At 44.7% G+C, this 16,649-nt stretch overlaps 1 protein-coding gene across 26 annotated transcripts in view; it reads right to left on the reverse strand.

Moving 5' to 3' along the window:
- MAGI1 (membrane associated guanylate kinase, WW and PDZ domain containing 1) overlaps positions 1-16,649 on the reverse strand; it is a 333,541-nt gene that overhangs the window by 285,529 nt on the left and 31,363 nt on the right. Inside the window, exon 1 of one of the 26 annotated variants that reach the window (XM_030957048.1) lies at positions 1,272-3,019. The exons of the other annotated variants lie outside the window; for them this stretch is intronic. Within the exon in view, the coding sequence (XP_030812908.1) occupies positions 1,272-1,380 (109 nt within the window). The 5' untranslated portion in view covers positions 1,381-3,019. Of the gene's footprint in view, positions 1-1,271; positions 3,020-16,649 lie in introns of those variants that run through there. 26 annotated transcript variants of the gene reach the window in all.

Here is a 16,649-nt window from a genome sequence, read left to right on the forward strand (position 1 = left end):
CCCAGCTCCTCTTAGTGCAGCAGGAAGGGATTTTCCATTTATTTTATCTGCAGCCAGTGGGCTTGGCTTTGCTCTTCCCTCTCCATGACATCCCTGGAGAACATTGACGGCAATCACCAATGACTGGCCAGTGTTCAGAGCTTGCTGAGACTGGATTTTCCTCATAATTATACCTAGAATAATTTCACCAAGTCCAGCTGATGTGAATATTGGATAATATCTTCTGTATTTGACAAAGTCTGTGCATGTCATCACCATTACAGTTTTGGGAGGACTGAAGCAGAGGAAGCACAGAGCACATCCACCCCTTGCAACCCTTCATCTCTCCAACCTTGTTCTACTCCTCTGTGTCTTTTCTCACACATTCCACCTTTCTTTGCAAAAACTTCACCCAATTTAGAAGCTTTCTAGTAAATAGTTTTTCCACTAGAGGGCACAAAGACAATTTCTCCTAAATAGAAACTGATGTTAGAAGGATTAATAAAATAATTACTAACATCTCTTCAAAGGCATTTCAAATGCCAATAAATGAACACTCAATAAATTAAGATGTAGTTCCAGCTCCCCAGGTACTACACCACCACAAAATGCCTCACAGAGACTGAAAACCTAAAAATCCCAAAGTGATGCTGCTCTAACAAGATTTCCTATATCACACTAAGCACTTTATCCTGTGAATCCTATGCTTCCCCACTATTTCTCACTAGGCACAAACCAAAACATTAACGCAGCAATGGAAACAGAAGACCCGTCCTAGTATTTTTTAATGAATTACGAATACGTAATAAATTGAAGCTAGATTTTGTTAAATTCATTTGGCTATGAATTTAACCAAATTTAGCTTCAAATCAATGAACTTTTAAACGATTTGGTTTCCTAGCTCAAAAGATGTTCTATACCAGTATTTCTGTTTGCAGATACTTTTGGGCCATGGTAAATCACTTCCCGACCTCTCTTGGGTAAATTAAAGAGATTTTGGCCTTTAGCGCTCTTCTATTCAAACCAGCTCTTTCAGCTTTAAATCTTGTCTTGTAAACTTGCTGCAGGTTATATCTTTGCCCATAACACACTTCACCAGCTCCTCAGTAAGGAATCGTGTAAAAACACAAACTCCATGGGAAAGCAATCACGTCAAGCACTCGGCTACACAAACGAGTGGGACGAAGCGATAATTCCAGAACATTATATTGAGAGCAGTGTTGTTCTCAAGGTCCACCAGCCTCCCCAGCCCCAGAACAGTGCCAGGCAGAGCACACCTTGCCCAGACCCACCTTGGAGGCTCCTGTGATCCCTGTGGTCCATGCATCCCGTGCTGCCGAGGCGATGGGCGAGTGCGCGGTAGCCCAGCCGTGCGCGGGTGTCCGCACGCAGCCCCTCCATGGCCAGCTGTCCCCCAGGAGCTGCTCCCACTGCTCCAGCCCAGGGCAGGGAGCTTTGCTCTCTGCCTGTGGATTCCAACTGCCTGGAGGGTTTGGCTGGAGCAGAGTCAGCCCCGAGGCTTTGCTAATGGGAGAAGAGAGACAATAGCGATGCGCAGGTGCTTCCTCCCATTTAAAGTGTTTACTTGTGCAGCCCAGGCCGTGACGCTAGCGAGGATTAGATCTGCATGCTGCTCTGCAGAGTTCAAAAGGTAGCACGTAACAAAAGGAACCCTGAAATACTGCTTATTAAATTAAAGTGGTTTTTTTTTTCTTTTTAAACTCTGCTTCCTTTGCCAATGCCAAGTAAGAGGGTTTTTCCAAGCATACAATAACAGCGGTTTCAAATGGGAAATGATACACACTGTATGAAAACAAAACACCAATTCTAACACAAAAGCAAAGGGTTTATCAGTGTATCTCCACTGCCTAGGCAGCAGGCTCCTGTGGCATGGCAAAGAGAATCTCATCAGCCAGCAGAGAAGGCCAAACTCAAGCTCTGTGCATGGTGTGAGAAAAATTAAAAAGTCCAAGAGGGAAGGAAGGGTATAGCTAAGTCACAAGTGCAAGCTAAGGAAAACATCAGCCCAAAAGAGCAACAAAGGCGTATTTGTTTTATGAGATAAAACAAGCAATTCAACTATATTCCACAGTAAATCATTTGGCTTAGGACTGCAACAGGGAGGGAAAAAAAAAAAAAAAGGGAGCATCTGAATCTAATTTTGTTGTTCTAAGTTTACATTACATGAATCAAGATCCTTACTAGAGAAGCCAGGCACTCAAATCCACACTTGGATCTTGTACATAGGAAGTATCAGATGTACTCAGTCTCTTACAGTTCCCTCTAGTCAGTGAAGGCCCAAAGACACTCAGCACTTAACAGTAAAATAATAATAAAAGCAATAACAATAATAAAAAATGTCAAGGCACTTTTTCTAGTATGGAAATGAAATCCAGCTTCATAGACAGCCATTTGTGAACACTTCAGTCGTCCCAAAAGTACCACCTCTACTGTTTGAGAAGTTTCAAATAAAGTATCATCATATTTAAGATTCTGCAACCAGAGACTGAACTTCACTTTCACACAAAACAACACCTCAAAATGCTGGACATGCTGACAACAATGCCACACATGTTCCCATTAAACCCCATTCTCTTCACGTCAAAATAAACACAACTGAATCCTTTTGTCTGAGGGCTGTGTTATTTAATCCTCTCCTCGTGGTTGCAGCTATTTCAGATGTGCTTCCATTGACTTTCCTTCTTGGTTCAAACAGACTGAGTGGGATTTGCACTTCCATCTTCTGAGATCTGGTGGGATGATTGCTCAGAGAGTGTCAGATCATCAGTGAAGCTAGAAATGACAATTTAAATCCCTCTCTCTGCTGCTCAATCATAGGCATATGCCAGGAGATAAGTGGCAAGTGCTGCTTTCATTGATGGCAGTGACAGAGTAATGCAATGGCTTCAAATTAGCAGGTTAACAATTTTAGAGCTGCTTTTGTGCAGCTCAGGAATCCTGTGTCCAGCTTACCAGACTTTTCTCCTTGAAGCAACATGAGGACATGGGCAGAGGTGTGCTAAGAACAGCTGCAGCAACACATGAACTCAGCTACTGACTAACAAGTTTGGATTAAACCTGTTTTACCTGTGCTGGAACAGTCTGTCAGCACAGTCAGCCCCCACTCACCCTCCCTCACCTCCAACAGCACTGCCAAACAGCAGGTGGGCTTCACAACCTCAAACCACCTTGTCTGCTCTGCACACAAACCTCTGCCGAGCAAAGGCCAAACCAGCATCCACAGGCAGCTCCAAATGATCAACAAAACAAGGGCAAGGAACTGTGTGCAGTGTGTTTTCAGGGATGAACTCAAATCTGGGGTAACTGCGAGGAAATCCCTGCCCCAAATCACTCAGCATCACCGTGAGCAATCCAGGCTGCTCCACCAGACCTGCAGAGAGCACAGACCCTGTGACAGCACTCCTGTGTCTCTTTTATTGGCAGCTTTAGTCTCTAGTCTTGCTGGACACCAGCAATGCATTTATTTTATTTTTATGGCTTTCATTCCACTGCCCCTTGCAGTTCCTGAAGCGACACAAGATGCCATTTACTTAGAGGAGATCCACCTGAAAAACAATTTAATGCACATTCCCTGGAAGAATATCAGAACATAAACAGGTGAAAGTAACTTCATTTACCAGGGGAGGCTTATGGATGCTCAGAGACAGAGATTTATTGCACACTGCCTTGGGCAAGTGGAAGGACAGCGAGAGGAGAGATGGATTTCTGGCTGTAGAGCATCATAAATGCCAAACCCCAAATGAGTCTTTACAAGATCTATTGCTTAGACTCGCTCTGAAGCTGCAGGAAGGGGGTGGCCAGGGGTTCAAGCCATTGCTGAGGACCCCCAAGATCCTCCAGGACAAGGATGCAAGTGAAGGGCTTGGTCCCAGCAGGGCAGAGGGCTGCAGGAAAGCTGCCCTCTCCCAGAGCTGTGCTGGGCACCCTGTGCTGGTGCATCAAGTCCTGCATGGTTCAGTGGGAGAATGGGATTAGGTGGGATAAACTGGGGAGAACATTAGGAAAGCCTTTCCAAAGTTCTTAGTATGACAGAAGAGGACAAATAATACAAGTTACAAATAATAACTTACAAATAAGAACTAAAAGCAAACACATCCGTAGGGAAACACTTCCTCAAAATCCTGAGTTTTTTGTTTGTTTGTTTGTTTTAAATGGCTGAGAATAGAAGAAACAATTCGCCCCCAGAGGACTGCAGCCTGAAAGAGCTGAATCCTGCAAGCAGCAACACACAGAAGCTGGAAGCCAACACAGCTGGAATTAGCAAAAAGAACAAATGAAAGGTTTCCATTGTGGCAAATGGGGTTTTTGAGCAGAACAGCAATAACATGATGTTCAAAACTTTGTTGCATGGCTTTTATGATTCCTCCCAGCAGCATGCAACAAAACATACCTGAGCTGTAATCAATTTCTTACAGCCTTATATAAACATTACAGGAATTTTGTCCTCTGTAATATTTCTTGCTCTCAAGGCTGCAATAAATAAATCAGTTACAACCCTGCTGCTGCTGTCTCCTATCTCACTGTCTCAAGTCACTGCCTTTATTTATTTTAAGCTACCAGTCTAACCACTTCCAGCTTCAACAAACATTTTAGATGTAACCTGTAGCTAAACTCCAGGCAGAATGAAGCATTCTGCATTCAAAGGGAAGGAGTGGAAAAACCATTTTCCACTGTTACCACTACCTTCCTTTCATCTCAGATCCCTCTCCGGCCATCAGGGAAGGGAATTCCAGCAGCAAATCTCTCAAACAATGACTCGGAGAGATTTGGGACTGGAAAGCTGTGGACACACTGACTGTGAACACTGGCCCTTGCATGTAGTTGGCAAGTCCCTTGTCCAGCATCACCCCACTGCCCGAGGACAGTTCTGGTTATTTCTTCTGGAGGCAGGAGTGAACCAGAAAGGGCATGAGAGGCACGTGCCAATAATCATCCACCTTCTGAAGGGACAGACCTTCTAGGAGGTGAGTTGCTCCCTTCAGCCTGTCCTCAGGCCCTGCCCAAAGCACCTCATGCAGCAGATCCAGGTGTATTTTAGGGATATCTGAGAGGGGAATTGCTTGGGCTCACCCCAGGGTCAGGACTTGAGGCAACACCTGAACTGGCCCACAGCCATTCAGAGAGCTCTGTATCACTTGGGCACTGAGCTGTCTTGCTTCAAGGCTTCATTCTGTCCATGAGGAAAGGCCAGAGGTTGTCAGAACCTGTGTCCTCCCATTCCACAGCTCTATCCCAAGGAACAGCAGCAGGAATTGCTTCAGGTGGAATCCCAGAGCAGGACAAGTGCATGGCAGCACTTCCCCAAACATTCCACCAGAGAGGCTGTGCCTCCAGGACCAGCACAGCCAGAAATGTTATGTTGGTGTAACCCTGGTAATGTTTCTCCAGATCATTCTCTCCCTCTGTTTCACCCAGTGAATGGCAAATTCATCCCAGCACCATGATAAAGCACCAGGGAGGGTGGAGAATGGGGGGAGAAGAGACACCTGAGCCAACTTCAAGTGTTTTGCATCCTTTGAGCACTTCACTCATACATAACTGGAAGGGCTGTATGTCTGGACTACAAGAAAGTAGATTTTTTTTTTCCCTGCTACCAGATCCATCACGCGAGGGATGCTGTCATACGATAGCCTTGGGGGAGGTTTGCAAACTTGGACAATTTACTGAGAAGCAAAGTAAACTACTACTGACAGCAAGTGGACCAGAGCCCAGATCCCTGAGAGGTTCTGACAATGGGAGGACTCAGGAAAAATAATCCAGCCTTGACCTTGCACTGGGGGAGGCCCAGAGAAGCACATGCATGTATTTTATTTCACACTAACCTCTGCTTGACCAGTTATGCAAATAAATCTCTGCTTGTCCTAAGTACACTGCTAGACACTGAGGGAGAATCTGGGAGAATTCACAATAACGCCAGACCTGCTGATCACTGCATTGCGACTGAACTTCTCAAGAAATGAAGTATTAAGCAGGAAAGAGTGGCACATACGGCCCATAAAACAAGGGAAACTGCAGCCAAAAAAAAGAAATCCAAGCTCAGAAGAGAAAAAAAGGAAAAAGTACTTAAGAATTTGATAGATGATCATGATCACTTCAGCTCCCTGCAGGCAGAGCAGCAGTATCTGGTCCCTGGAGAACACATCCCAAGGCAGTGAGAGCCACGGGAGCAAAGTGTCATTGCAGGGACCCACAGGAACCAGCCATACCTGCTGCTGTGGGCAGCACAGGGACCTGGAGCCTGGGGAGGGAAAGCTCCACGTGCACACCCTGCACAAGCACAAAAAAGAACAAACCAAGATGTGTCTGAGGTGGTTATGACACCAGACTGCCCTCAGTGCAGGAGGGATCTGGCCCCTCGTTTTCCAGCAGCACACAGGCTGCAGAGCTGGCAGTGCAGTTCCTGTGCTGCTCCCCTTGGAGCAGAGGGTCCCCAGGGCAGGGGCTGCAGCATCACCAAGAGATTTACCCCATTGGTCACAGTCCATTCTGCAGGGCTCTGTTCAGAGGCTGCCACCATGAAGATGGCACAGTTAAACCTGACTTCAGCTTCCCCTGGCTTCAGTCAGTGTTGCTCAGTCACTCACTCACACTAAACTTCTCAGCACCAGCTCACTTTAGGCCTGGCAGTAGTCAGGTGAGTTTGGGGCGAGCCCTCCCATTTTCTAATTCTTCTGGTTATTGCACAGCAGAATTCTTCTAACATGGCAGCACTTCATGGGACATGGGCATGAAGCTTCCAGAGATCACCACAGTGACTGCAAGGGGCTCATGAAGGGGTGTCCCTCAGCTGTGGGCAGCAGGGGAAGCTGAACCCCTAAACCTTCACACACAACTTCAGCAAACCACCCTGTGCAGCTGGGAACAGCCCTACATCCTCCCCACACCAAGTGGGCACAGCTGACCCCAAGCAGAGGAGCTGATCCAGCCCAGGGCACGTTGCACCTCGGGGTGGGTCAGGGGAAACACAGCACAAGTGAAAAATAAAGAAAACTTTCAGACTGCCTGAGCCATCCCCACTTGGAAGCTCACCTGCCCCTAGCAGCTCTCCTGCCCACTGAGATGGCCAAGGTTTGACCCAAGGTTCCCATGGGGAAGGTTCAGCTCAGGCCTCTGTGGCACGAGAGGCTGCAAGCCAGCAATGCAGAGGAGAGGGAGTCACTGCTTCAGTGCACTGATCCATACAGACAGCAAGAGGCTGGGGAAGGGAAAAAAAAATGCACTAAAAATTCTTCTGACAGGGTGAAAAATGAAAGCAAAGTGAAACACAGCTCAATCTGTCAAAACAAAATCACAGCAAGCCCACTGAAAAGAAAAAAAAACAAAAACCACACAGCTCAGCTCACACTTTCTAGTAGGCAATAACTGGTACATTTGTTTTCCTGAAGATGAGAGGGTGAGTTAAGTTTGCTAGACAACACTGAACAGATTTGAAAGGTAATCATGGCAGCAGCACAAATGATCAGATTTACTAGGGACATTTAGGACTTGCTGTCTTCCACCTTGCCACTCAGCAGAAGCATTTACAGCTGCACTGCTGAACTGAGGGATGGACTCCAAAGAGCCTGATCCAGACAAGCTCTGCCCTGTCCCTCTGATTCACCATTCAAGGAGGAGGAAAGATGATGCTTTTGGCAGAAAAAAAAAAACCAAATTGGCACGGCAAAAGGTCCCATACATTGCACTTTTGATCAGGGCAGTAAAGGCCAAGGCAATATTCAGGCTATAGAGAAACCATTAACCTGGAGAGAGAGTCCTAGCAATGTGACCTAGAGAGTATTTTGAATAGTGAGACAGTCTGTAATTAGCTTAGGTGGTTCAACCTTATTATTCATGGCCTGAGGAAGCATCTCCCAATACAAGAAGTACAAGACACATATTTATAGTTCTTTCCTGATAAGCTCATTAAAGGTTTCAGAGAGGAATGACCACAGCATTTGACTGTTTTGTTATAAGCTGGAGATGCAAGCAGTAATGAGTGAGCAAGCCAGGAGAACAAAGGCAGAGGCTGCACTGGGCTCAGAGTAGAGGGGAAAAAATCCCAGTAAACCACAGAAAAGCCTTCAAACATAGATTCTGTTACACTCTAATGTGAAACTGCCATTTGATGCTTCGTTTTGAAATGGATGATTATACACATGCCCTTTTTCTATAAATGTGTGAACAAGCATTGCAATAAACCCCATTTTAACAAGGCCTTGAGCATTACCAACAGGAAATAACAAACTGGAAACAGTTAATATAGATGTACAACACCTCATATATATTCAGAACTGCATTTGCACATTAAAAAACTTAAAACCAATCTTTCAAATAATTCTGTATAATATAAAAATTCTAATTTCTTAATGTTTCCATTCCAGCAGACCTTTGCCTACTCAGATCTTGCTCAGTCTGAGTTGGGTTGCAGGTGCACACAGAAATCAAACTGGGATCTGGTACAGGATAGATGGGAAGAAAAGTACATTTTTTTTAGGTTTCCTTTTTCTGTTTCTCATTTATTTTTTATGGCATCTTCTAGCCCCAGACTCCCCAGCAAACACAGCTTTTCCAATTGCAGTTGCAATGTTTTAACCTCTCCTCTTTATCTCTCTATTTGTTGCCTGCTTTCTGCAGGAGCTGAAATTCTACCACTTGTTCTGTTATAGGAATTCTCTTCCCTTTCCCTCAAAGTCTTCCCCTTCATTAGAAATTAACTCTTCCCTGTTACACATCAACCTTCTCATAGCCAAGTGTCATATTCCCATGACATCCCTACACAAAGGCAAGAGCATCAAGCCACCCCTGGTGTCACACACCACAATTCTGGTGTCACACCATTTGTGTTTTGTTAGCTACTAAAAACCCAGCACATTTTTCCACAGAAACTCAGTCCTGCAAAATAGCTCTCAAAACGAAGGAAGAAAAACTGGAGGATAAAACTCCTTGATAAATACACAGAAATTTCCTCATCCTTTTGTAAAGAGTAACTGGAAATGATGTGCAGTTTAACAGGGTAAAATCTGGGAACTGCCAGTGGCAAATGCTGTGACACACTGCTTCCTGCCTTAGTTTTGGCCAGTAGAAGACTAAATGCCCTAGAAATAAGTCACCTCCAATTTTCACCATCAGCAAGAGCCTTAACAAATACTGACCCCCCTGAAAAAAAGCATTTACAGAAACGTCGGTCTTTTTAATTAAAACCCAGAACAATACTGCTCAAACCTCTCTCCTTGCCAGCCCCAAGAAGGACATTTCAGGTGGCTGGCAGGTCTTTGGGGATTGCAGACCCTACTCACACTGCTCAGACCCCTGCCAGGGTGACCCACATGCTTCTCCTTGGGCCCCTCCAAGGCCCCCCAGCCCCACACCACCCTCCCAAGGTGGATTAGGAACAGAGCATCTTCCTTCTCCCAAATGCACAGCCATGCCATGGCAGCCAGCTCTCCTCCATTGCATGCCCTGCCTTCAAAACCTTTTGTTTTTCCTACTGATCTCCCTCCTCCTGCCAGTCTGCTCGTGGCTGGTTTCAGCTCCATTTCTGCATTAACCCCCTGTTTAAGACACAGATATCCCACACACCCTGTTCACCACCACCCTGTGCCCAGGAGTGCAGGCAGCCCCTGTCTTACTCCTCTAGTGTCAAGAGAGCTGGGCAGCAAAAATATAATTATAGAAAGTGTATTTAGGAAGAGCAGATTATCAAAACAAGAACAGCAGGAGAGATGGAAGTGGGTTTGTGCTGCCAACAGCCTGCAGCAATGCTGAGTGTCCAGAGGCAAAGCAGGGAGGGCACCCTGGCCTGACCAAGAGCTCTGTCACAGACATGTTTTATGAAAAACCTTTTCCTTGAGATTTTTTCTCCTGAGAAGCTGAGAAACCTCAAGAACAAAATGTAAACATTGATTATCTGCTGCTGTAGAATACAGCAGGTGGATCTGTGATTGGTCTCGTGTGGTTGTTTCTAATTAATGGCCAATCACAGTCCAGCTGTCTGGACTGTCTCAGTCAGTCACAAAATTGTGTTATCATTCCATTCTCTCTGCTTTCCTAGCAAATCTTCTAATGAAATAATTTCTTCTATTCTTTTAGTATAGTTTTAATATAATATATATCATAAAATAATAAATCAAGCCTTCTGAAACATGGAGTCAGATCCTCTTCTCTTCCCTCTTCCTAAGACCCCTGTGAACACCACTACAGAGCTGTCTGGCTTTCCTTGGATGGCTGAAACCACCCACCACAAATGCATTTTGGATGCAGAACTGTGCCCTGCACGTGGCCAGCCAGTGGCACACCCAGCTCAGAGCAGCTGAGGCAGCTCCTGCTGTGATCCAGCTGAACCCTCAAAGGCAGCTCCAGCACCCAAAGTGGCATTTTCCTGTCCCTTGAATGGCCTGAGCGAGTGACCATCTCTGCTCCTGAGAGGCTGGGCTGAGCTCTTTGTCCAAAGGGATCCAACCTGACCCAAACACAGGTCTGTGGGGCAGCAGGTGTGAAATTGGCACCTCAGCAGTTATTTTCTGAGACAGCAGAAACTGGACTGGCCCAAATGCTCAGAGCCCACCCAAGCTGAGCAGCCTGGATGAAATCTGGGTACAAGGCACAGGAGCAAGGCTAAATATGGAGCATTTCAACTTGCAAGGCTGCAGCTTCTCGCACAGAATTAAAGCACTTACTAGCATGTGTACACTGACAGATAGCAAATTGCAGCAAGAATAATGGGACAGCAAGGAAAAAAAAAGGCAAATTAACAAAATAAAGCTGATTCTGATGGCATGAAATTCCATTGTAACTCCTAGATTAGTTTGTGCTCCATTTATCATCCACTCTGGGTTTTGGTTTTGTTTCCTTTAATTCTAGGGAGGTCTTTTGAGAAACATGGCATTTCTTCCCTCTCTAAAAAAGAAAAAGTTCATCTGCACTGCATAGTTTTAAGATTAACAATCCAAGGTCAAGCTCTTGAAAGGCATTATAGTGGTGAAATATTTTTCTAAACCACATTTCAGTGAAGGAGGAATTTCATCCTGACTTAGGATATTTGTTTTTAACCTAGGTAGGTTCTGGGGCTTTTTTTTTTGGCTTCTTAAACAATATCAACCAATTAGAACTCCAGGGCTTGATCAAATCAGCACCCTTCAGGTTAATGCTGATTACCAAAATGACAAAGATCAAGGACTACAAAAGAAAAAAAAAACAAAAAACCAATAAACCAAACACCACAAAAACCAACAACAACACACCTCAGCACGGACACAAATGATGCATAAATATTGTTCTGTTTTTGTTCTGTCAAAGAGAAAAAAGAAAGCCAAAGCCAGCAGTGCCCAAAAATAGAACACAGTACCTGAGCAAAGGGAGGACTGAATTAGTGAGGGAGACCTTGCCTGGCCAAAATATCCCTTCAGAAGTCAGGAGGGGATCCTCACAGACCTCCTTGCCATGGGAGGCAATTAAGGCTGGCTGGAATAATCTCTTCTGGCTCCACAGCATGTGCAGATGAGGACATTTACACAGATGGTTGTGCCACTAGAGGATTAAAGGAGCATTTAGCCCGGGTGTGCTCCAGTCCAGGTGACTGGAAAGGAGGAGGTCCAGCTACAACAGCAAGGCAGAGTCTAGCAAAGGTGGAAATGAAGAAGGGAGAGAAAAAAAAAAAAAAGAAACCCCAGTATCTTTCAAGTGATAAAAATTCCCTGTGAGATGCAGATAAACCCATTTTCCTACTGCCAGCAAGTAGCTCAGAACCAGACCAGAAAGACTCAAAATCCAGAAATCTTGTGTTTACACTTTGCAAAAGAAACCTGGCTGGACTAATTCCTCCAGAAACTGCTGATCTCTGCAAGCTCCAAGGATATGTAAAGAAACTTTAAAGTGGGAGAGCCACAGAAGAGGGGTGTTTGTTTTTAAAAGCTGTTCCCAGGCTGAAGCTGTGGATTCAAGAGTGAGGCTAATGTACACAGAGGTGTTTACAAGGCTCCCAATGAGGATTTTATAAACGGAAGAGCTCAACTGTAGCCTTGAGAGTTGGGAGCATGTTACCACACTCTTCCTGTCTCCAGAGGTGACCCATCTCTTCATGTCATTTCAGCCTCGCACACAAACGTTAATTTAGGACCAGTGACTCACGATTCCTGTTTTCCAGAACATTCAAACCAATATTGCAAGGAAACCTGTTGTGTTTTTTTTCCTCCCCCATAGGCTGAGTGGTTGGGTAAGAACAGGAAAGGCAGGAAGAAGTAAAAAATTGAGCAAAAAGTGGATAAACAGTTCTGTTAACCTTTCCTGAGCCTTCACAAGGGGTGAGCTGCAGAAGGTGCCCCCTGCACAGGTCACGGGGTGTGCAGAGGCTTGGCATCAAAAGGCCAAGGGCTCATTGAGAATGCAAATGAAGCCTGGTGTATGTGGAGCAAATTGAGGACTAACAGACCCAAACATCCAAACTCCAGCATCCCAGATGCACCATCCCACACTCAGCCCCTTCCAGGAGCTGCACCGCTCTGCCTGGCTGCTGTGGGCTCAGGAGAGGAACATTAGAAGTTTTTATTAGTTCCAAAAAACAAGTATATAAAACTGCCGTGCTCCACTAGCACTGAAACTTTCCATATGGGGGAAGAAAAAGGAGAAAATAACAACAACAAAAGGCAGCTGATCACTAAAATAGGCTGGGGGCACAGCAGTGTGCTTATCTCCAGCAGAACAAAAGCTCTCCCCAGTGAGTCCCAGCCTCCAGAACAGTTCCAAGGAGCATTTTGGATACCAAAACCTCCTGACAGCTCCCAAAGCTGCCATTTGCAAGAGGCCAGGCTTGGCTCCAGCACTGTTTGCACATTTCTGCCGAGGCTGAAAGGTTTTTAAACCCTCTCATGACTTAAAACAGTGCAGAAACAACAGGGCCCTGCAGGTGGAAACCCATCCCACAGGCCCATGCAGGTCCCTGGGTGTGCAGCCTCAGTCCCTCTCTGCCAGGACCACAATCCTCACAAAGAATAACATGAAAATGCAGATTGTGCAGGATAAGGTGACGTGGGACCACATCACACACCACAGTTTGTAGGGACACCAAGGGCCACCTTTCCCATGCCCTGGGGATTTCACAGCTCTGTGTTCTGCTCCTGCAGGTGTAACCTTGGGGAATTAATCCCAAGGAATGTATTTGCCATCCATCAGAAAACAAACAGATGAAGTGATAAAATTACCAACTACCAACTCACATAAGGCTACAGCCAGCCTGCCCTGCTGGCAGAGAAGAAAGCACACAAATGTTCAAGGCACCTTCAAGGACCTCCCATCAGCTGTTTTTCCTTTCTGAGGAGTGTCACCTTTTCTGAAGACATCGCAGAGGCTGCAATTCCAACCAAAAGTGACATGACTTCATTTCCTTTGGAAAACAACAGCTCTGCCAGCCCCTCCTTCCCTTGTCCTGCACTCTCATGAGCAAAGTGCTCAGATCTCCAGGAAGGGGGTAAGGTCAGAAGCAAATGCCTGAATTGCTCCCAGATTAGCAGCCCAGAGGGAGCAATTCCAACAGAAAGCATTTATAATATTCTTGGTATTAAATGCTTTTGGCCAAGATGAAATTTGTTAAAGTTGCACTTTTTGTTTCTTCAAAGCTCTGAAGTAATTTCTTTCCCCAAAGCTGCCTCCACAAGCTGAATCTGTGGGAAAATGGAGATTTCACACACAGAAACCAGCACAGCTAAATAATAAGCTCAGGCAATTGCTCAGATGCTGAAGCCTGATCTATTATTCTCCACAGAAGCAAAGCACCCACATAGAAAAGCAAATTGGCGCCCCAAAACTGATGTGTCACCCTAATTTCCTGAGATCAATCCCATAGCAGCCAAACCTGTCTCTAAAAACAAATAGAAAAACTGAATGTACAATCAAGCAAACATCTAAAAAACCCTTGACTACAATTTGGCTGGACAGGAGCTTTATGAAGAGCAGCTGGTTTATACCCAACATTTCTGAATTCTTTTATTAGGATCCAAAAGCTCTTAGACAAGGTTGACAGGACCCCATTAAATCACTGAATATTAACTATCCCATTTATTACATTTTGCCATTCCCCCTCTTCCCAGCTCAAATCAGTATTTTCTTGTTTCTTTTTTGTGCTTTTTATTTCCCAAATTCCCTGATCCTCCACACATTGAATTTCTATTACAGTGTTGGATGGGGAGCACCTCATCTATTAAAATGCCATTGGTACCAGCTCTGTAGGTGATGACTTCAGAGAGGAAATAACATTGCTGCTCTTTTTCTTCCTTCCCCTCCCTCTACAGCTTCACATTTTCTCACAAGGAAAAGGGCACTGTGCTCTCAGACTGGAACTGATAAAAACCACTGTGGAGCAAAGGAAGGCCTAAGGGCTGAATGAACCAATTCTAACCCCTGCAGAAAAACACTGTTTTCTAAAACCAAGAACAGTACAGTACCTGGGGAGGATCCTGGATGAAAGAAAAAAAAATCACAGCTCTTGCTTTGCCTTTTTTTTTTTTTGGTGCCAGCTGGAATTCAACCCACTTTCATCCACCAAGTTTTTATAATCTAATGCTACAAAAAACTCCAAAGAAAACACAGTCCAAAAGCATGTTTAAACCCCAGGAAAGCCTGGCTTGACAATGTTTCCAATCTTTATAAATGAAAGAAGAGCCATCAAGCCTTGGACAGCTGCTGATAGGGAAGTGTGGGAGAATTCAGGACATCCATGGGCTGCCTGATAATCCTTGGCTGAAAACACTGAATATTCCCAGGGCAGTGATTTCATGCAGAAGCACAGCAGTATGAGGATTGATGGCCACATAAAACCCATAAAGACAAAGATATTTTAAATATTACAGATTATTATTTTTTAAACTGTTCAGCAGAGCTTCCCACCCAGGAACAGACATCCCCCAGCACTCCTGCAGTCCTTAATTATGTCCTTTTGGCTAGGTGGAAACCATGGCCTGAACACAGATGGATAACAATTACAGAATCACAGAAAGGCCTGGGCTGGAACAGACCTGAAAGATTATTTGGTTCCAACAATTGACCAAGCAGCTCTTGGTGTTACAGCAGCACCCAGAATGGAGCTGCAAACAGCTCCAGAAACAGTGGGGAAATGAAGGAGGAATCCCCTTTTTATATATCCCTTCCTTTTACAAGCCTTTGATGCTCTGATGTTTCATGCTAAACATCTCTGCTGGCAGGGAGAGCATCCTGATGGAGCAGGGGAGGCTCAGGGTGGAGCAGTGACAGCAATTCCTCCTGATGTGCTTCAGAAAAACCTTCTTCTCCCCAAAGCCAAACTTAATATTGATTTATATCCTGAAGCATGAAGACATATCCCATCCAATATTCTTACTTTCAGAGGGCTGGGTTTTGTTTCGGGTGGATTTTTGCCTTAAATCTCTGTTGCTCCAACAGTTCATGTATATTTAATTACTGGCATCGTCTCAGACACTGAATTTTGGCCCTCAGTAACACCCCATGGCAAGCAGCTCTGTGAATTAACAAGGGGGAAACCATTCCCTGTTTCCTTTGGAGTGCAATGTTAAAGCTGCATAACTAAATTCCCAGAGGCCAGGAAATGAAAACATTAAATATTCTAATAACATCACCAAAGAAGTCATGTTTTACATATATGTCATTCCAATGAAATATTTTTCCTGTTTAATCATTTAGTGTTAATGCAACTCATGCTGGTGTTAAAGGTTCACAGACACAAAAAAAAGAGAAAGGAAGTATCTCACATGGGAATCCCATCCAGGGTATAACCAGGCAACCACTACTGCAGACACTGAAATTTCACATTTTCTAATTTTGTTGATTCTAACTAGACACACTTAATGGCACAGTAATTATATAAATTACCTGGAATACATAACACTGCATTTATACATAATAAATGAACTGTTGCAGAGGAAATGCCAAGGAAATATAACTAAATTTTACTCACTTTCATTCCTTAATAGAAAAGAATCAAAGGCCATGTAACTGCAGCAAAATGATAAACAAAATCACGTTCTGTAAGAAACTTCTTCCCCCAGATCTTTCCTTAAATCTTGGCAATTAAGACATTTCCAAGAAGTTGGGGACTGCAAACCAACAGGTTCATCTCTCCTGAAACTGACTCACAAAAAATTCAATTCCCCACTCTGAGATGCAGCAAAGTGCTGGGCAGCCTCAGCTGAAGTTGCCAGAGGAGCAGGAAACATACCTTATGCACTGTTAAAAAAAGTGAAAGGAGAAAGGAAATTTCCCATTTAAGAGCTGTCACACAAAATGAAACAACCCCCTTCAATTTCATTTAGTTCCAAAGGAGCTCTCCTGACACAAGGCAAGGACAGATGCAGAATGGCTGAGGTTGTCTGGCAGCAGCAGACAGCTGGTCCAGAGCTGTGAGAGTTTGTACAAACATGTTCAACTCAGAACAAGATTTCTCAAGGGTGACACAGATGCCCAGGCAATACTCAAGCAGATGCTGGTGTGATGGTCTTGAATTTCTGTGTCTTTTTAGCAGAGGGATGGGGTAAAGAGCAATGAACATGGAAGAGAATTGAAAAACCTCAAAAAAAGGTGAGAACACGATTCACCTCCCAGCATTTCTGCCCAGACCACCAGACACACACAGACATCTCATCCCCTGCACCCTCTTGCTGCAGACACCTCACATGTCCATTTTTTAC

This window comes from Camarhynchus parvulus, chromosome 12 (assembly GCF_901933205.1).
Source record: "Camarhynchus parvulus chromosome 12, STF_HiC, whole genome shotgun sequence".
NCBI classification, from domain to species: Eukaryota; Metazoa; Chordata; class Aves; order Passeriformes; family Thraupidae; genus Camarhynchus; species Camarhynchus parvulus.